Genomic DNA, 21,351 nt, shown 5'->3' with positions numbered 1-21,351 from the left:
TGAAGTGAAAGCTGTAGGAATGCCCCACCAAAGGAAATGGGATGCACAATGCTTTGCACCATTTCCTTTGGTCTTTCATTGTGAGACTTAATGGATGTCTACAGCTGTGTCATATTCAGTAGACTGTCTTTGCTTAATTGATATTCCTTTTTTTACTGTCGATTTGCTTAGTCTTGGTGTGGTTGCTATACAGTTACAAAACACAGTTGCCTTCAGTTCATGCGCTTGAAGTTACATCTCTTTCACAGAACAAGCCATTAATACGTGTCAGTATATTTGAATGATTTATGCTATTGGAGGCACTATATTAACAGTACTTCTGAGTTAGCATCACAAGACAATTTTGCTGCTCTAAGGCCTGAGTTATAGATGACAAGTTAAAGAAATTGCTGTCATGGCCCTGGAGTGTCTCAGTTGTTGCTGTCAAGTTCATTCCCCTGGTGAATGAAGCGAGGCTACCATTGTGCAAAGATGGGTTCTGTCCATCTTTTTTGAGGATGATTTTCTTCCTCCTTCATTATAAACAGTAGAAGATTATTGGCATCTGTCATAATGGTATTTGAAATAGAGGGTATATGAGGCTGGAGTATGACAGTAAGTGGGAGCCATTTTCAAAGAAGGTATTCTTTCCTATAGGTAAACTGTATTTATTGGATTTGAGGAATAATGGTCAAAGTAATTAACTTTAGTCTATAAGCATAGCTTGAGGGATTTATTTTTAATGCCATACAGAAAGTTTGGGTTTCTATTTAGTTCAGTTGGTGTGGTGGGTTGACCCTGGCTGGGGGCCAGGTGCCCACCAGAGCTGCTCTATCACTCCCCCTCATTCACGAGACAGGGGAGAAAAAGTATAATGAAAAGCTTGTGGGTCGAGATAAGGACAGGGAGAGATCATTCACTAATTATCGTCACGAGCAAAAGAGACCGAACATAGAGAGGGAATTCATCTAATTTATTACTAAGCAAAACCGAGTAGAGGAATGAGAAATAAAACCAAATCTTAAAACACCTCCCCCCACCCCTCCCATCTTCCCAGGCTTAACTTCACTCCTGGCTTCAACCTCCTCCTCCCTCAGTGGCACAGGGGGACGGGGAATGGGGGTTATGGTCAGTTCATCACGCGGTGTTTCTGCCGCTTCTTCATCCTCAGGGGGAGGACTCCTCACACTCTTCCCCTGCTCCAGCGTGGGGTCCCTCTCACAGGAGACAGTCTTTCACAACCTTCTCCAACATGAGTCCTTCCCACAGGCTACAGTCCTTCATGAACTGCTCCAGCGTGGGTCTCTTCCAAGGGGTGCAGACCTTCAGGAGCAGACTGCTCCAGCGTGGGTCCCCCACGGGGTCACAAGTCCTGCCAGCAAACCTGCTCTGGCGTGGGCTCCTCTCTCCATGGGTCCACAGGTCCTGCCAGGAGCTTGCTCCAGCATGGGCTTCCCATGGGGCCACAGCCTCCTTCAGGTGTCTCCACCTGCTCAAGCATGGGGTCCTCCACGGGCTGCAGGTGGAATCTCTACACCCCCTCATCCTCCCTCCATGGGCTGCAGGGGGACAGCCTGCTTCACCATGGTCTTCACCACGGGCTGCAGGGGGATCTTGCTCCGGCGCCTGGAGCACCTCCTCCCCCTCCTTCTGCACCGACCTTGGTGTCTGCAGAGTTTCTTACATCTTCTCACTCCTCTTTCTCCGGCTGCAAAAAGCTCTCTCTGTTTTTCTCTTTCTTAAATATGTTATCACAGAGGCGCTGATTGGCTTGGCCTTGGCCAGCGGTGGGTCCGTCTTGGAGCCGGCTGGCATTGGCTCTATCAGACACAGGGGAAGCTTCTAGCAGCTTCTCGCAGAAGCCGCCCCTGTAGCCCCCCCCCCCCCCCCCCCCCGCTACCAAAACCTTTACAGTAGGAGCCAAATTTCTTCAAGTACTCACATTAAAACAGTTTTTGAAGTTTTTATTTCTAAACTGTTGAACTCATTTACTTATAAATGTTCTAAAAAATTGTTCTATATTGGAGCAGATACAAAACTCATTGTGGCTCTAACTGTAGAGTTGTGACTTTCAAAATTAAGGTCAGAGTTTTACTGTGAGCCCAAACTGGTACTTAGCATTATTTTTTTCCTTCCTCTATTTTTAATGCTTCAATAACATTAAGTTGTCACTTAATTTTCTGATACCATTTCTAGTAAATACCAGAGCTAAAGAGAAGTAATAGATCTATGGAGAAGAATTACTGAATCTTCACTAATTTCTGCAGTCCAGTAATCTGGCCTTGTGATATTTTCCAGTTTTCTGTCTTGAATGTATACTGGAAAAATAACTGAAAAATTGGAAAAATAATCTAAATTGAGAGATGCAAGAATCTCAGTCTGCTCGGGCCTGTCATGCAAGACAAAGAAGGATGATCTCCTAACACAGGAAGTCTTAGAGTATGAAGGAATTCAGACTAGATAATCAGAATGCGTTCTGACCATTTATAGTGGGTTATTTACCTTCTGTGAACATAGTTATGGCAATCATACTTTTTTTTCCTGACCTTTCCCACCATATAAGGGAGTATTTGCACTTGCTCCACTCTTTTAAAAAACTATATGTATTTTTTTTATGAATATCTCATTTTGTTTGACAAACTTCTCAAACTTTCCAGTTTTGCATCTTCCTGAGAAAATTAACTGAGAGGAATTCATTCATCTCTATGATAGATTTAAATAGAAGTAGGATAGTGTATTTATAGTTAGTAGTCGCATTAACTTTTATTCTGAAAATTGTCAACATCTCTGAAAATAGACTGTGACCGCTGAGAGTGTATTACCAGTTAAAATATTTGATAAAATGTCTAGCCTTTGTTTTGGGCTGGAGCATATTTGTGTTCGCCGCCTAGCTGTAAACGCTGGCAACTACTTAAAATTGTGAAGAATCATATTAAGTTATCCATAAAGGAGTATTTTTATACTATTTGTGCTAGTATTAGCAATGTTTTTACCTTCAATTGACTGTGAACAAATGAATGGTTTTGTGAATATTAGGGAAGTTAATCAGTGAGATTCATTTGCAGGTGATTTATAGCTTTGTAGGCTAATAGCCTATGCCTTGCTATGGTGATTAGGTTATAGGGTACTATAAGTGCATAGAGGGGCATCTAATGGACACGTGACAGATACCTTAAATGCTCTCTTAGGGAGATTGTAGTCTCAGGCTATGATACTGTAAACTGCCCCTTTCAAGCAAATTTCTCTTCTATGAAACCCTTTGGTCAAATGGCAGAGTGTCCGCAAAGATGCAGCAGTTATTAAAACAAAATGAAAAAGGCATAACCCTCTCCATCATATTTGAGAAGTCCTGGCAGTCTGGTGAAGTTCTTGCCGACTGGAAGAGGGGAAACATAACCCCCATTTTTAAGAAGGGTAAAAAGGAAGACCCAGGGAACTACAGGCTGGTCAGTCTCACCTCCGTGCCTGGCAAGATTATGGAGCAGACCCTCCTGGAGACTATGCTCAGGCACATGGAAAATAAGGAGGTGATTGGTGACAGCCAACACGGCTTCACTAGGGGCAAATCGTGCCTGACAAACTTGGTGGCCTTCTAGGATGGGGTGACAGTGTTGGTGGACAAGGGAAGGGCAACTGACGTCATCTACCTGGACTTGTGCAAGGCATGTGACACTGTCCCGCACGACATCCTTGTCTTTAAATTGGAGAGACATGGATTCGATGGATGGACCACTCGGTGGATAAGGAATTGGCTGGATGGTCGCACTCAAAGAGTTGTGGTCAACGGCTCAATGTCCAAGTGGAGACCAGTGACGAGTGGCGTTCCTCAGGGGTCGGTACTGGGACCGGCACTGTTCAACATCTCTGTCAGCGACATGAACAGTGGGATCGAGTGCAAGTTTGCCGATGACACCAAGCTGTGTGGTGTGGTCGACACGCTGGAGGGAAGGGATGCCATCCAAAGGGACCTTGACAGGCTGGAGAGGTGGGCCCGTGCGAACCGCATGAAGTTCAGCAAGGCCAAGTGCAAGGTCCTGCACGTGGGTCGGCGCAATCCCAAGCACGACTATAGGCTGGGCGAGGAATGGATTGAGAGCAGCCCTGAGGAGAAGGACTTGGGGGTATTGATTGATTGATGAGAAGCTCAGCATGAGCCGGCAGTGTGCGCTTGCAGCCCAGAAAGCCAACCATGTCCTGGGCTGCATGAAAAAAGGCATGACCAGCAGGTCGAGGGAGGTGATTCTGCCCCTCTACTCCACTCTTGTGAGACCCCACCTGGAGTACTGTGTCCAGCTCTGGGGGCCCCAATACAGGAGAGACATGGAGCTGTTGGAGGGAGTCCAGAGGAGGGCCACGAAGCTGATCAGAGGGCTGGAGCACCTCTCCTATGAGGACAGGCTGAGAGAGTTGGGGTTGTTCAGCCTGGAGAAGAGAAGGCTCCGGGGAGACCTAATTGCAGCTTTCCAGTACCTCAAGGGGCCCTACAGGAAAGATGGTGAGGGACTGTTTATCAGGGAATGTAGTGACAGGACAAGGGGTAATGGGTTTAAGCTGAAGGAGGGTGGATTTAGATTAGATGTTAGAAAGAAATTCTTCACTGTGAGGGTGGTGAGGCACTGGAACAGGTTGCCCAGAGAGGTTGTGGAGGCCCCCTCCCTGGAAGTGTTTAAGGCCAGGTTGGATGAGGCTTTCGGCAACATGTTCTAGTGGAGAGTGTCCCTGCCCATGTCAGGGGGGGTTGGAACTAGATGATCTTTAAGGTCCCTCCCAACCCAACCCATTCTATGATTCTGTGAACCCAGAACAGTGGGCTCATGCAAAATGACAGAAGTGTTTGATTAGTTCCTTTTTCCCATTGTGCTAAAAGTTGAAAATGTAGGAAGACAGGAGCAGGAGTTTTTCATTACTTGACACACAGATCTGAGCATGTAGTTGATAGTAGCTTAGAATAGAATCTCAAAATGTAAATACTTGTTTCCTTTCAGATGAATACAAGTGTGCCTTTAACCTTTGGAGCAGAGGTATGCAGCAAGAGAGAAAGGGAAACTTAAGCAATTCGACCCTTTTTTTTGTCCTTGCTTACACCTCCACTCCCTCTAATGCACATTCAAAGTTTAGTGTGCAGAAGGGCAATGATTCCCTCTTGCCATCAGTGCTGCAGGTAATCTATTGCATTAATTAACCAGCTACTGTGAAATGCATGGGGAGTGATTATGCTATCATACACAATACAATCAGTATGAAGCACTTAAGACCAATGCATCTAAGTTTCATTCATTAATAGAATGAAATAGAGCAAAATCAAACATTCTGTTCTCCAAGAAACAGCACTCATAGCAAGCCTTTTTTTCTGAAGGCTGCATAGAGAAACCAGAGTGTATCACGGACTTGTTTTTATTAATAAAATTGCAACTTGGATCCAGCTGAATGCTGAGAGTACTTTTCCTTGGGATTCTTATCAAGGAGAGAACAGCACTGAAGTGCTTTGCCTATCTTCACTATTCCGTAAAAGCAACTGTTTAATTGGAGCATTCTCCAGTGGGACTTCTGATTATGCTTTGTTTTAATGGAGATCTCGCTGTTCCTGGAGGAGGGAGGTGGCTTTGCCAGTCATTCTCAAGGCACTTGTCCTTGTTGAGAAGCAGTAAGTGTCATATGCTACGTTCTTTGAGGTTTCCAAGTGACTGTTCCAGTGAAAGTGCATATGTGTTTAAAAACCAGATGTAAACCACTTTAAAATCTTGTGCTGACACTTCTATTTTAAAGGGATTATAGGTTCCATCTCCTATTATTGTTTCTATTCTGGCACTTCCAATGCTGGAAAATTATGCTTTTGTAATAGAATTGATTAGGTTCAAATAAGACACAGTGGCAAGTGTGCAGCAAGTACTGAAGCTGATTTGTCTGTTGCACAAAGGGAATGATCTTGATTACCTGGCTCCGCTTACTTTGAAATAATCAAATGTTACTAACCTAGTAGCTTTGGGGTTTTTAGTTTTTTGGGAGACATGCATTAATAGGAAGAGCAAAGACACGTCAACCGTGCATCAGCTTATTGCGTATTTTAATTTTGCAAATGAATTGATTGATTTTAAGTGTATTAAATGTAAAATTCCAAGGCAAAGGCCAAGTTTGAGCCACTGATTACACAGGTATTGTAAATGAGGAAACACTGACCCAAACTTAGCTACACAGCAGCCCTGTCAAGCTAGCATAATATTTCTAGGAAAAGCAGATTTCTTGGGAAGGCTATAATCAAACATAACTGTACACTGGATCATCATTCATGCTCAGTGTCCTAGCCCGCAATAAAACTGTTTCTACCACCACCCTCCCATTTACTGGGACAAGAGTAAAATATAATGGGATTTATGAAAACCAAGCAATGCTTAATTTCTTGAGAGAGTCTGTATACATTCCTTGCACTTTCTTTGGCTTCATGAATACATGCATAGACAAGATGTGTAATTATTACAACACCTACTTTTACAGTGACTAAATACTACTTAATGCTTTTCAGTTTTCATGTTTAAATCCTCATCAGTGTAAAGGCATGCTGTTCCTTTCTCCCTCATGAGTTCAGAGGTATGGATGGTCTACTGAGAAATACAAAAGTACTGATGTTCCTCCTGTATGTACATGGTATGCATGCATTGTGTAAAGCAGTACTGTAACCTATTTCTTTGTGGTGTGAGGTGCACTAAAGGTGAATTACAACTGTGCATTTTCAACAAGAGGCCTATTTGAACAAAAGGTCTGTTTTGGCAAAGCTAGCTTTTTCCAGGTCAAAAGGATTAGTGTTAAACCAAAATAGGCAATTCCTCACTCCAATATGACAGTTGTAATATTCATTCCTGTTGTGGTTTAGCCCCAGCTGGCAGCTGAGCATCATGCGGCCGCTCACTCACCCCTCCTTGGTGGGATGGGGAGGAGAATGGGAAGACAAAGGCAAACCCTGTGGGTTGGGATAAGGACAGTTTACTGGGACAGCAAAGGGAGGGGGAAATAACAACCGTACTTATAATGGAATATACGCAATGGTTGATAACACAAGGCAATTTACTGATCTAATGACTGGCCGGATGCTCAGCCCCCACTCAGACCATCTCAGAGCTGCGCTGACCCTCCCCTGCCCGACTAGCCCCCTTTTATGGTGAGCATGATGTCACATGGTATGGAATAGCCCCCTGGCCAGCTTGGCTCACCTGTCCTGGCTCCTTGGGAAATTAACTCTATCCTAGCCAAAACCAGGACAATTCCCTTGTGAAATTAATATCAAATTGCAGTCACATCATGACTTGTCTTCCAGTTATCTTCTGGGGGGAAAATATTTGCATATTGGTTTGTGATATTTTGCCACTGTGTTGTGAGGAGCTTCATATTGGAAAGACATGGGTCACAGTCAAGGGATCCAAATCAGAACTTTACTTTTGGCTTAGTTTGGGGGGGAGGGGGATGTGTCAGTCTTCTGAGATCCAGTATGAAAAGATATCTGGTACCTGGGGAAAGGGAGACAGGAAAAAGTGAACTGTGTTAGAAAACCAGAACGTGTAAGTACAAACACATTATCTTTTTGTTTGAGTTTGTTTTGTTTTTTCCATTTAATGAGACATTTGTTCATATTGCGGGTGGCATTGGTGACATCATTAGATCTAGTCAACCAGGTAAACTTATTTGAGAATGCCAGGAATGTATTTTGAGAAACTTCTTTTGAGTATAGGCTGTTGCGAACAGCAGTTTCCAGGCTGAAGTCACCAGAAATGGATTTAGATACGTTCCCCACAAATTAATTGCAAGTAGCTGCCCTTCGGTTTTCCATAAGCCTTATCTGCAGTAAGGGGTAAGCGCGAATATCCTCCAGGCTCCTTCCAGTTGGCATGTGGTAAAATCTGGGCACAAGTGAACATTTTCCTCAGACTTTTCAGCGCTAGGAGCAGGACAGGAACCAGTGAATTGTGAAAGAGCCAGAATGGAGCAGATGTCAGGGGAGGGGGGAGAAATATGAATGCAGGCAAACACACACATGCTGGGGGGATCACACACATACATGCAAAAACTTGAAACCCAAATAGGCTGAAGATTGTGAGGTTATTAGCATTATGCTTCCTTCTCCCAGATGGTAGCCTTTGTAGTGCTACAGGAGCTGAGCCTGAGGCTCTTTCTGTTCCCTTCTCTCCTCAGTGGGAGAGTTTTGTCTTTCACTCCTCTTTCTGCAGGGAATCCGGCAGCCATGAAAGCTGGGCAAGATCTTAGATGTGCATGCAGGGTGCAGTTGATCTATTGAAATTTTAAGCGGTTTGTGTGGGGTTTATTAGAAACACACTTGTCCTTGTGCTTCATTTGCATAAAAATAGCGTGGATTTCTGAGACAGTCGCTCTAACAATGTAGTTATGCTTGACATAGTTTCCCTCTTTAAACCAAAAAAGTTTTTAAATGATTTTGGTACTTTGGGATATCTCTTCTCTTTCTTGCCTCTTGGATGTACCACATGCATAGAGGAGCTTCTGAAACATATTCTTTAAATCTCTTGTAGTGTATAAGGCATGTTCTTAATGAGCAAATGAACTGTTGCTAAACAGTACTTTCAGATGTCTTCATGTTTCTGTCAAAGTTCACGCTGATGAAGAGACAGCTGATTTAGAGAAAAATCTTTCCATTTGAAAATTGTTGCTAGAGACCATGATGTATTTATGCCTGCTCTGCTATATAGTGTCAGAGAACAGGTTCTGAAGTGATGGTATATGTGAAACATCAGTGCAACTTAGCTTTCCCTTCAAGCTCTGTCAACAGAAAACGTAAAATTTTCTAGTGTAACCAAATTACTGAAATAGTAGCAGTAAAAATATCTTATTCCTATTAGACTGCACAAAACTAGTGTTTACTGGATCTCTGAGGTCCAGATGTGTTATATGATCAGCAGTACTTCTGGGGTTTGAGTGTGGAAGTATATGTTTACAAAATACATGTCTTACTAATGCATTTGTTTGGTTCCTGTAATGTGAAGCTGAAAGATACATAGTACATGGGACGTACATTGTGAACTATGGATTTTCTAATACAAAAGACCCCTTTAATGCCTTTTAATTGAGAAGGTTGACTTGATACAGTCTTTCAACTGCTTCAGATGGGCCTCACCAGCTCCAAGATTCTGTGTCAGGAATTCAGTCTGCCTGGTGTTAGACATAGCTGAAAAACAAGCAGTGTAGCATTCGAGGGGAGAAAAAGCATTACAGTATAGAAGTTTGCAATTAATCATGGGCTGCTGCATTTTTAATAGAAAACATAATTTAGCTTGCTTTTTTTTTTTAAATCAGGTGCTCTGTGGATGTGTATAGTCTTAAATCCCCACTGCAAGTTGGAGCAGAAGACCAGTTGGCTAAAACAGCTGAAAAAATGGAACAGTGTGGATGTTTGTCCCTGGGAAGATGGAAACCATGGAAATGAGCTGCTCAATTTAACCAATGCTTTGCCTCAGGATGCAAATGCTAACCAAGGTGAGACTAAATATATGTACTGACTGCAACATATAATATAGTCACTATTTATATATTCTAGCCTTGTAGTATTCAGCACTCTTTCCTGGGACAAGTAACTTTCTTGCTGAGGATTGACCAGCCCAATTTAGTTTCACTAATACTATCCTTGCAGAAAGGATAAATAGGGGGGTTTTTTGTGCCAGAGCTGCAATGTTTTCAAAGCAAGTATTAGTGTTTAGTTAGGTCTTCTAACTTGGTCCTTCTAAACACTTGTTGCATGAAAATTGGATGTCCCTGAAGTATGTCACATAAAAGCCTGTTGTTTTTTTGCTTGACTATAATCTTATATCCCTTCTGGTGTTGGGGTTTTTATTTTGTTTGCAGTTACAAAGCCTTTGATACTTACTTAAAGGGAGATCTGTTCTAACTGCATTAAACTGAGTGCGTAAGAAACTAAAGCAGCTATCTGTGGGATGTGCTCTGTGTTGTGGAGTCTGCATTGACAGGTGTGTGGGGAGTGCAGAGGCAACACTGCCTTCTTGGAGGAGATGTCTCTTCTTACTTAATATGATGCTTTCTAATCTAAAATGTGATTATCAAATCTAACAGAAGCCTTCTCCAGTCATCTTCAAGCAAAGATTGCTGCATTGCTAATAACAGAGGAAGATGCAGGATATTTACCTGGGAAGAAAACCTTCATAATCCTCAAAACCCTCAGTATTTTCATACATATTTCATATAATCATGATAAAGTTAAAATTAAATGCTTGTGGGAGGTGGCAGATTTGGACTTAGATGGGGGTTTCCTTCTTTTTCTTGGAAGATTACCTCTGAAGGAAACAGACTTGGTTCATTTTTAAATCTTGCAGTTAGCTGGGGACAGAAGTTCATTCAACATATAACTTCCTACAGAGACATTTTGCTTTCTGGATGTTGTGATGTTCAGTTCAACCTGGGCAGGCTACTGGCAACTCTAATATGCCATTTCAACATTCATAGACACAGTGCCGTGTCAACAGAGCGCTTTTGCCATAGGAATATGTCCAGTAAGGATTATGTCAGTACCATGGCCTCAGCACCTCACTTTCTTTGCAGCATTTGTATATGTTTATGACAAAAAAATGTATAAGTGCTCAAAGTTAATGTCACTTCTCAAAGAGAACAAATAAAAATCTTTCATGTGATATTTATCTGTCCCTCATCCTAGTTGCTCTGGGTCTAAGAAGGAGAGAAGCTGAGGATGCTTGAGTAGCTGTGTGCCATACACTTTCTAGTTTGTTTTTAGGGGAGTTCTGTATGTGCTGTTTAATGTCCTTCACCTCTAGCTGGTCCCTTTGCAAAGTCCTATTTAGCATTAGCCATTCTGGTTTGTAAATCTCTCTCAATGCAAAGTGAATAGCACACATTTCGTCTGAGCTGTTGGGTAATAGGATGTGAGATGTCATCTGTGGGCTGCTCCTTGCAGAGGGGGGCAAGGCAGGCTGCTGTCAGTTGGAGGTTGGTGAATAGGCAGAAAACAAGAATACTGTGAATGACTGATTCACATATGAATGAGTAAAAGGTGATGCAGCTTTCTGAACTTGTGAAAATGACAGATTCATCGAACAGGCCACATCGGACAGTATTCACTCGAGCCATAGAGGCGTGCGATCTGCACTGGCAAGACAGCCACTTACAGCACATTATCCACAGTGACCTATACACCAACTACTGTTACCATGACGACACTGAAAACTCACTCTTTGACGCTCACGGGTGGCCCCTCTGGCATGGTAAGTGGCTAAACCGGAAAGACATTTCTATGACTTGCTGCTTTGTTCAGTTTCTATGGCATTATTTGGGGGGATGGTGGGTAGATGAATGAAAAGCCTAGCAAAAAGAACAGAGGCTCCCTTGAAATGCTGGCTCAGAAGTAGTTCTTTAAGTCTCTCTTACATAGTTTTAAAAACAAAGAAAAAAAATCCTTTTGAGTAACCTAGCAAAACATACTATTGCAGACATGGAAGCATTGCTATTCCTCGATTATTTTCTCCATTTTAGAACATGTTCCTACAGCCTGTGCGAGGGTGGACGCATTACGATCTCATGGATACCCACGAGAAGCACTGAGGCTAGCAATAGCTATTGTTAATACACTAAGAAGGCAGCAGCAGAAACAGCTGGAAATGTTCCAGGCTCAGAAGAAAGGTAAATGTGGGGAAGAGAGAAAAGGGCAAAGGACATGACAAGGTGACAATAATAATGGACTGCAACTTTGCATGTGAAAACTGCTTTTGAAATTAAAGCAAAAGAGATGACTAACTCTTTGGTCCAAATGATCATAGTGGTAATGTCACATTCTGGATGTTGGAGGGGTTTTTTAAGCTGGGTTGTGAGCTCTGCAAGGCAAGGGCTCTGTTCTGCCTGCTGCAATACATCTGACATGATGGGGCCTTTATACAAATCAAGGTTTTTGGTTATACAGTGTAAATATTCATCCTGTGTAATTTATAGGCTTTTAAACAAAGCTTTGCATTTGACGCGTCAGGTATTTAAAATAATTTTTTCCTCTGATGTATAATTTAGCAGAGCTATATATTTCTGAGGTGGAAGCCTAAAGTTGACATTGAGGGTAACAACAAGGCAAAGTCTGTGCTACAGAAATTCATCAAATTTGGCAGTTTGTTCCAAAAGTCTCTTATGATGCTTAAAATTTTAGTGGGTTCACATCACTGGAAATTAGATTTTTGAAACATTAGCTTTATAAAATGTTCTGTGGTGTTCCTCTGAGCACTACCCTTGTTTTTTGAAGGAACGTTCTACCAAAAATAATCCTGCACTGAACTTTGTCATAAGTTTGAAGAGGTAGTGGAAGAAGAAAGGATGGCTTTGTGGTTAAAGAATGCACATGGAAAAACTGGATTTACGTTCTCAGCTACTACAAGAACACCTTTCATTCAAATTTTATTTTAGATCTTTGTTGCTACTCTTACTATGTGTATCCTCATGCATTGTAGGCAAAAATACCAGTGTGAAGTCACGTGTGTAAATTTTTCAAGTGTATGTGCAGGTATTTTCCCAGAAATTATCATTTAGAAATTGAAGTGAAGACAAGGTAGACACCTGACTGAAAAAAATATAAATTGGCTGGCAGTTCCTATGTGCCTTCATTTCCGTTTCACGGTACCCGAGGAAGAAGTTTTGAGCACTATTGTGGATCCTAGTGCTTAAAAGCACTTTGTATTATTACTTAGGAGAATTTTTCTGAGTCTTTTTATTGTGTAATATATCTATCTTTAACATGTGTTCCCTTAAAAGCTTTGCACGTTTTCCAGCTTCTCAGACTGGGGAGGTAAGAAGGAAGGGGGCTTTGTCAATGTGTGTATGTGTGTATGTACCACTGACAGGTGTGAAGGGTCTACTGCAAGTGTGCTGGTCGTAGTACTGCTCCTTTTCATTCCCAGTTGCTAATGGAGTATCTAGACATTCAATACTTCTGTTAAGTTCCTTTCCCTGTGAGCAGTTTCCATAGCTGTCAACTGATATTATGCTATTATAAAAAAATACAGTGTATGAAATACGATTCATCCTACCCCAAAACAAAGTAGTTTGTCATTTCTATGTTGTTATTCACTGCTTTTGGATTTTATTTCCTCTTATGTTTGGAATTATAAAAATATTCTTTTAATACTGCAAAATATGCTGGACTTCTCTATAAGCAGTTTAATTCTGCAGCTACAGCCCAGCTTTAGGTTTCAGTTCAATAACCACCACATGCTTCTACTTAGCTTTCATTCATGTGACTGATCTGATGTCCATGGAACCACTTGTGTGATTTAAAGTTAAATGTCTATATGAATGGAGGACTGAAGCCTTTGTTTGACATACATAAGTAAAGCTCATAAGTAGACACAATAGATGAAATGGAATATAAAAGAGTCAGTAAGAAGTTACCGATATTAATTCTTTTTGGTAATATTACATGCTTCTGCCTGTCATCTTTAGCACATGCTATTTGTTAGTAAGACAGTTATTTACTTGTTTGTTTTTCATATTATGTATCAGTTGATTCTTTAAAAAAAAGCCACCCTCCTGAACACTCAGTTCAACAGTGTAGCTGTGTTTCACTTTGTAGTCCCACACATTTAAATAGACAAGAAGCAAGCTTTAAAGCTTTGTGATAATACATATAGTTACTCGGAAGGATGGCACTTTGTGAACAAGAGAGAGCATAGGCAGGTACAAGTTAGTGTGTAATAGGCAGAGAAACAGAGTAACCGTAATGGCTTGTATATAGTTTTTAAATGGTCACCTGTAATACGTCTGATCTCTCATAGTTCAGTCATGTGTATGTGTCTAGGAGAAAAAAGTTGGGAATTTGAGTCAAAGGGGAGCTAATGCCATAAGACTCTTAGTAAAAAATTCCTTCAACTCATTATGCTAAACAATTTTTTCATGTTGTAACTGACTGATAGATGAGGGCTACAAAACAAAGTATCCATGACAGTATTTGTTGACTGAAATTTTAGAATGACAAAAAATACACTTAAAGGACAATTTTTTCTCATATACCTCATTTAAGCATGTTATCCTTTTTGGGGGGGGAGGAAGCTGTCACCCTGTGTTTATTACTTCAATAAATATTTAGATGCAAGATAAGCTCATACTTTATTTATTAAAATGGAACATTTTTAATATTTTAATTTATTTCAGTGCCATCAGATCACTTAAAATGTAAAAATGGTACTGCGTCTTTTGAGTGAGGAAACAGTTGTGACTATTTTACCAAAAAAAAAATTCTTTACTATAATTTTTCAGCAGACATTTTCAGAAGAATTACTGGTATCAAGTAAGAGATTTCAAAAGATACTGCAGTTGAAATTTTTGATCTAAAATGAACTTTGCTAGTGCTCGAAATGTTTGGCCTTTATCCATTTTCTTTTTTTCCTCTTTTAACATATTCACAAAGGGCAATGAATTCACCCTGAAAGATACTATTTTCTCCTTCTAAGCAGAAGCTACTGGAAATAGTTTGAATTCTGTACTGAGAGCATTTTAATCAGTTTTACTTCTATAATTGTTTTGAGGGGCTAACATGTGCTCTCTTTCCCTCCTTCCTCCCTCCATCTTTTTTGTCACAGAACTTCTTCACAAAGGAGTAACCTCAATAACAAATCTTGAAGGTTGGGTGGGACACCCTTTGGATCCGATTGGCACACTCTTCAGTAGCCTGATGGAAGCCTGCAGAGTGGATGATGAGAGCTTCCATGGATTCTCAGACTTCACAGGTAAGGCCATGCAAAGGGAGCAATCTTCTCTCGAAGTCTTCAGTAACTGGAGTGTTTTTCTATCTTGCCTTTCTGAATTAACTTCAAAGCCAGTGTCTTTATAGTATAAGAACTCACATTTGCTATTCCCTAAGAAAACATGAGGGAGAGAAAATGTTTAAAGTAAAATTTTGTTATAAGTTTTATGACAGCACTTAAAAAATTACCAGTTACTCATTCTTGAAGACAATTCTGTATTTCACGCTTAAAATAAAACCAAATAAGACTTTATAGCAGCAACTCTCTCCCCGTACATTACTCTGTCCTCTTTTTGAGAAATTACAGGAAATGACAGAACTGTTGAGGTTGGAAGACTCCTCTGGAGATCGTCTAGTCCACCTGCTCTGCTCAGAGCAGGGTCACCTAGAGCAGATTGCCCAGGACTCTGTCCAGTTGGATTTTGAATAACCCCAAGAATGAACACTGTACAACCTCTCTGGGCAACCTCTTGCAGTGTTTGACCATCCTCACAGTAAAAAAGTGTTTTGTTAGGCTCAAATGGAATTTCCTGTATTTCGGTTTGTGCCCATTGTCTCTTGTCCTGTCACAGGATACCACTGAGAAGAGTCTGGCTCTGTCTTCTTTACATTCTCCCATCAGATATTTATACATTTTGTTAAGATAATCCTGAGCCTTTTCTTTTCCAGGCTAAACAATCCCAGCTGTTTCAGTCTCTTATATGGGAGATGTTCCAGTCCATTAATCATCTTTGTGGCCCCTCACTAGATCTGCTCCAGTATGTCCATGGGGAGCCCAGTACTAGACATGGCACTCCAGGTGTGGGCTCACCAGTGCCAAGCAGAGGGGAAGGATCACCTCCCTCAGTCTGCTGGTGATGCTCCTCCTGTGCAGTCCAGGATGTTATTTGATGACTTAGCTACAAGTGTACATAATACTTCAAATTGATGACAAAACACTTAAAATTTATAACATACATGGTCTATAAAGGTTATGAATTGGAAAATAGTGTTGCAGTATTTATACATGATTTAGGACAGGATGTGTGACCCATTTTAACTTCAGTATTTGCTTCCCAGGAGCTTAAATAATTTATTCCTTATTCTCATTTTCTTTCCACCTCTGTGGTAGTTTCTTCTCACCTTCTGTGTGGCCAGAAACTCGATTCATCCCTCTACCTGCAGCTCTTTTATATGCACATCCCAAATCTTCTTGGGGCTTTGCCTCAAAACTAATTTTATGCAATTAGTTTTTCTTCAATAAACTTCTAATCCCATATCCACCAATTCTGGAAGAACTTTTAATTAAAATAAATCAGATTATTTGCAATTAGAAAAAAACAAAACAAACCCATGAAATAAAAGTAGCATGTGTTGAAAAGTAAATTCCCCCTACACACGCATATGCAATCTACCAAATGCATTCTGCAGTCTCATTTGCTGCAGCTGTCCATCTCCTTACATCTGTACATTACAACTTTGTGTTTCCAAACTAGATTGTAAACTGCTAGAGGTTGGAATAGAATTTTGTCATATGGTGTATCTATGAAGTACCAAATGAATCAGTAGTACCCTCTGTTGTGGTTTAACCCAGCTGACAGCTAAAACAACCACACAGCCGTTCGCTCACTCCCCCCCCTCTCCCAGTGGGATGGGAGAGAGAATCAAAAATGAAAAAAAAAAAAAAAGTGCAACTCATGGGTTGAGATAAAGACAGTTTAATAGGACAGAAAATAATAATAATAGTAATAATAAAAAAACAAGTGATGAACAGCACAATTTCTCACCACCCAAAGTTGATGCTCCCCAAGACTCCAAGCTGCCCCACCTCCCAGCCAACCCCCAGTTATATACAGAGCATGACATCATATGGTATGGAATATCCCTTTGGTCAGTTTGTTCAGCAGTCCTGGCTGTGTCCCCTCCCAGCTTCTTGGGCATTCCCCACCTTCTCGTTGGCAGGGCAGTATGAGAAGCTGAAAAGTCCTTGACTCCTTGGCAACAACTAAAAACATCAGGGTGTTATCGACATTATTCTCATCCTAAATCCAAAACACAGCACTATACCTGTTGCTAGGAAGAAAATTAACTCTATCCCTGCCAAAACCAGGACACCCTCTTAAAGCAATTTATGGCTTGGTCTGTGTGGAATTTACAAGTGATCTTTACTAAAATTAGCACTTCTAGTGTTAGTAAAAGTCAGAAACATTTTACATGTTTATCATAAATACAACTGTAACAACTAAAAAAGCATGAAAAGAGCTCTAGTAAACAGGATGCTTTAAAGTTGTGGAGTTCCCAGGCCTACTGTATTTGCACAATCCTAATAGCTTCAACTGAAATCTATGCAGGTGTATAAGCACCTTCCCTTTCCACTTATGCCTCAAAGCTTTAAGGAGCTACAGAAATGAGTGGGGAAAAAATTGAAATAGATCTTCCAATTTTGGCCTTATTAACACAAAGATGCAGAAACTGCCTTCCTCCAAATAATGCAGTTTAAAATGCAAACTTTTATTTTTACTTGATTGGGTTTTTTAAAACCTAATTTTTTCATGTATTTCTGCCATGTGGAATTGGATCAGGTAGTTTAGATTGAATCGTTGGATCTTGAGATTGCGCTAGTAATTTAAATAATTTTTTTAAATGAATACTGACAGAGGAAGCATTTGTAAATGTGGCATTATAGGAAGATTATGGATTAGAATGATTTCCCTGATGTGTTGTTCTTTGTGTCACCCTTTACAGAGAACATGGGGCAATGCAAATCTCTGGAGTACCAGCACCTGCCTGCACACAAGTTCTTAGAAGAAGGAGAATCTTATTTAACGCTGGCTGTGGAAGTAGCATTGATAGGGCTGGGACAGCAACGAATAATGCCTGATGGCTTGTATGCACAAGAGAAAGTTTGTCGAAATGAGGAGCAGCTCATTTCTAAGCTACAGGAAATTGAATTGGATGATACTCTGGTGAAGATTTTTCGAAAACAAGCAGTCTTCCTATTAGAAGGTAGCTCAATGTAGATTCTAACTGCTGCTTTAAACTGTCTTCACTTACACAAGCCCACTGAATTAGTATTCCAGTGGAAACTGCCTTACATACTTAAGATGTTTTTTGACGTAGAACTCCAGCAAAATTTTATTTCCAGTCTTTTATGAAAATCAAACATACTTCAGATATCACATCTACTGACCTATAAGCCTTTCATTTTAATTTTTATTGCACTTTGTTCTTTAGATTTGTTGCTTGTCATAATCTCAGTATCCTAATTATACAACCCAGGCTCACAATTAAAAAATATAGACATCAGTTATCATCAACAGTTCTCAGGTAGCAAATTTCTAAATGTCACTTGTATCCTGAAAAAGGACTAGCAGCTTTGTAAATGTATGAAGATTTTTACCTCTGTTCCCAAGTGAAGAGCTCAGGAAATTCACTTAGAATTGCTGTGACAGAAATATAACATTTTCTTTGCAGCAGTTAGGAAAATTACTTGCCTTTGAAGTTTGTATCATATGTGGTCATATATTGAGGCTTAAGACCTGGTCTTGTGACTAAATTTTGATTAAGACAAATAACTTGTGTTTGGGAATTATCTGGTGTATTGCAATAAAACCTGTACAAAAACGTGCATGCTTTTGCCTTAGCTTTTAAAAAGGCTTAACATATAGCACTTAAGCCTCATGTTCAGAGTAGTCTTGTGGGTTCTAAGGTTGTCTTTCTAGTTTTTGGGGTTTTTTTTAAATGGAAGAAAAAACTTTAAAGGAACCAATTAGCTAAAGGCATGGTCCAAGTTTTGAGTGCTTGCTCAAGGGATGGTGGGGAGTGTGATACTGCTCTAGGTAAGTTGTGAAGACTATTACACAGCAGTCAAGTTTTGCTTTCTTTCTGTAAGACATTTGTCTTTTAAAACTATTTATTTAATGGAAGAGATGCAGTATGTTGTTTAGGGTTCTCAGCTTTGAGTCATTATTATTGCCTAGATCCTTAAAGACTTTGGTACCTACTGCCATTCAAAACTGCAGAGAAGCTGCATCATAAGGAGAGTTTCCATTATGGTGTGGCTGTAACTGCTGCTTTATGGCCTTTGGACAAGAACAGCTGCTTGCTGGATCCAGCTGTTAACTGCCATAGAGGGATTCTATGGATTATAAAATCAATTTGCTGCATCTATTTACTGGTAAGGATGCTTTATGAGGAAAAGGCAGGACTTCTCTCAAGTATTCTCTGATACTTCTAGTTTACTACTTTGATCACTGATATTCTTTTTGTTTTCTTAGAGTAGTAAGCAAGTGATCATAGCAGGAAATCTGCTAAAATAACTACCTACAAAATTGCTGTGGTGAGCAGAGTGCAATAATGGTCTTGCATTACTGTGTGCTGTGAAATCTGGCTTTTCTGCAATAGCTTCTGTTTACTCCAGGTTAGACAGAAACTGCCAGCTCACATGGAGGAAAATCTGTGCAGTGATTTAAGATCCTAATCATATCAATTGTGCTTTTATAGTTAAAAGTCCTGTAGATATAATAAAGAAAGCTTAATCCAATATTAAGGTGATTTCTGTGTTGTTAAAGCAGATTAATGCATGCTGTATGTAGCTACCATTTGAACGCATGGGAAAGCAGAACATAAGACTGTGTTGCAAGAAGTATTCTAATTTTTTGCTTGACTGCTAAGTTAATGGCAGAATATATTTTCATGTAAATGCTTTGTCATGTATTCATGTCCTAACTGAGTTTCTGACTGGACCACCAACTGGCAAACATACATGAAATGGCTTCTTTCATTGAAGCAATGCCAGCTATTTTGAATGGCTTTCAACTTCATTTTAAATGATTGACAGACACACTGTCACCTACTTAGTCTTCATTGAGGTTTCCTTTGTGATCAGCCCCAGTCTTCAGAAATGCCCACCTATGGAGCTCAGATTTTTCATGCCTAGTGATTTTTATCTTTGCATTTTGTGCTAAGGCCAGTACTGCACTGGCTGCACTGAGTGTGAGCAAAATCCATTGCCTCAACAGTGGGAATAGTTTCCCCACAACAAATACAATTTTTAAGATCGTGTGGCTATAATGGACTAACAAAAGTAGCTTTGGTGCAAGATCTGACCTAGTCTTCTCTGGAGACCAAGTCTAGACCAAAGGGTTATTTAAATGCCTAATGTCAGGTGAGACATTAATAGGGATCATGTACTGCTGTAGTAATTGGTTATGTAACTTCAATTAAAGATACATATTTTTCCACTGTAACCACTTTTTTGTTTTGTTTTCCTTCGGTAGATTTGTGATAAAGCAATTATGCACCAGCAGAGGGTGCATAGGGATTCATGTGCACAATATAATTACACAGAGGCAAAGCTAGGATTATCACATTCTATTTTTGCATACCATAGACTTGCTGAATGAGCCCCATGGAGCCCTGGGACCATTCTGTCATTTGTATGTGTACTGGTAGTGTGCTTAGTACTATACAATTTGCAGTCTGTCTTGTCTCAAAGAATATATGGTATTTAATATACTTGTAATATATTTCACAAAAATATCAATGTAACTTTACTTTTTGTACAGCAAACTGTCTCTGAATACCAATTCTAACTCAAGGTATAGTGAATGTTTTTAAAGGTCCAGAAGTTGGGTTTTAACAGTCTGTAAAGACTGACATTCTGTTTCTCTTTCCCACAGCTGGACCATATAGTGGTTTAGGTGAAGTCATCCATCGAGAGAGTGTTCCAATGCACATGTTTGCCAAGTATCTTTTCACCTCTCTCCTACCTCATGATGCTGAACTGGCATACAAAACTGCACTGAGAGCCATGCGGTATGTATTCACAAGTCATCTAGAAAGAGCACAAGTAGTGGTTTGGAAAAGGGAAAAAATCTTGGTAATCAAGACCTAGTCTTTTTTTCTAAAAGAAGCATTGTTCACTTTAAGGAGAAATTACTTTGGGTCTGTCATCTGAAGAATGAAGCTAACCAGAGGGATGGAGCACCTCTCCTATGAGGACAGGCTGAGAGAGTTGGGATAGTTCAGCCTGGAGAAAAGGTGGCTCCAGGGAGATCTAATTGCGGCTTACCAGTACCTGAAGGGGGCCTACAGGAAAGCTGGTGAGGGACTGTTTATGAGGGAGTGTAGTGACAGGACAAGGGGTAATGGGTTTAAGCTGAAGGAGGGTCGATTTAGATTAGATGTTAGGAAGAAATTCTTTACTGTGAGGGAGGTGAGGCACTGGAACAGGTTGCCCAGAGAGGTTGTGGAGGCCCCATCCCTGGAAGTGTTCAAGGCCAGGTTGGATGAGGCTTTGGGCAACGTGGTCTAATGGAGGGTGTCCCTGCCCGCAGCAGGGGTGTTGGAACTAGATGATCTTTAAGGTCCCTTCCAACCCAAACCATTCTATGATTCTATGATCTGTAAAAGCAATTGATGTCTGTAGTAACTACAGTATAATAATTTATAAATGTACAATTAGTGTTTCTCTACAAATGTAAAACAGCTTTCTATGTTACAAATCCTTCAAGAATTCTACTCTTGGAGCATGTGGTTTTGTGTTAAACGACAGCTTTAGCGTGTGTGTTCTCTTACTAATGTGGTTGTGTGTGTGATGGTAGTGGTGAGGAAATGAGGAAAGAGGCATC

The 21,351-nt window shown here is 40.5% G+C and overlaps 1 protein-coding gene and 1 long non-coding RNA gene across 3 annotated transcripts in view; one reads left to right on the top strand and one right to left on the bottom strand.

The window, feature by feature from the left end:
• Window positions 1-21,351, bottom strand: part of LOC142599223 (uncharacterized) — a 554,757-nt gene that overhangs the window by 451,363 nt on the left and 82,043 nt on the right. The window lies entirely within an intron of this gene.
• The window catches only part of LOC142599152 (zinc finger SWIM domain-containing protein 6), a 167,560-nt gene that overhangs the window by 135,190 nt on the left and 11,019 nt on the right, over window positions 1-21,351 (top strand). For both annotated transcript variants that reach the window (XM_075738877.1, XM_075738879.1), the window contains exons 5-10: window positions 9,295-9,474; window positions 11,052-11,228; window positions 11,497-11,643; window positions 14,577-14,723; window positions 17,465-17,725; window positions 20,401-20,536. In XM_075738877.1, coding sequence (XP_075594992.1) covers window positions 9,295-9,474; window positions 11,052-11,228; window positions 11,497-11,643; window positions 14,577-14,723; window positions 17,465-17,725; window positions 20,401-20,536 — 1,048 coding nt within the window. The remainder of the gene's footprint in view (window positions 1-9,294; window positions 9,475-11,051; window positions 11,229-11,496; window positions 11,644-14,576; window positions 14,724-17,464; window positions 17,726-20,400; window positions 20,537-21,351) is intronic.

Source organism: Balearica regulorum, chromosome W (genome assembly GCF_011004875.1).
Source record: "Balearica regulorum gibbericeps isolate bBalReg1 chromosome W, bBalReg1.pri, whole genome shotgun sequence".
NCBI classification, from domain to species: domain Eukaryota; kingdom Metazoa; phylum Chordata; class Aves; order Gruiformes; family Gruidae; genus Balearica; species Balearica regulorum.
Note: the sequence above shows the minus strand (reverse complement) of the source record. Positions and strands in the feature narration are given on the sequence as shown.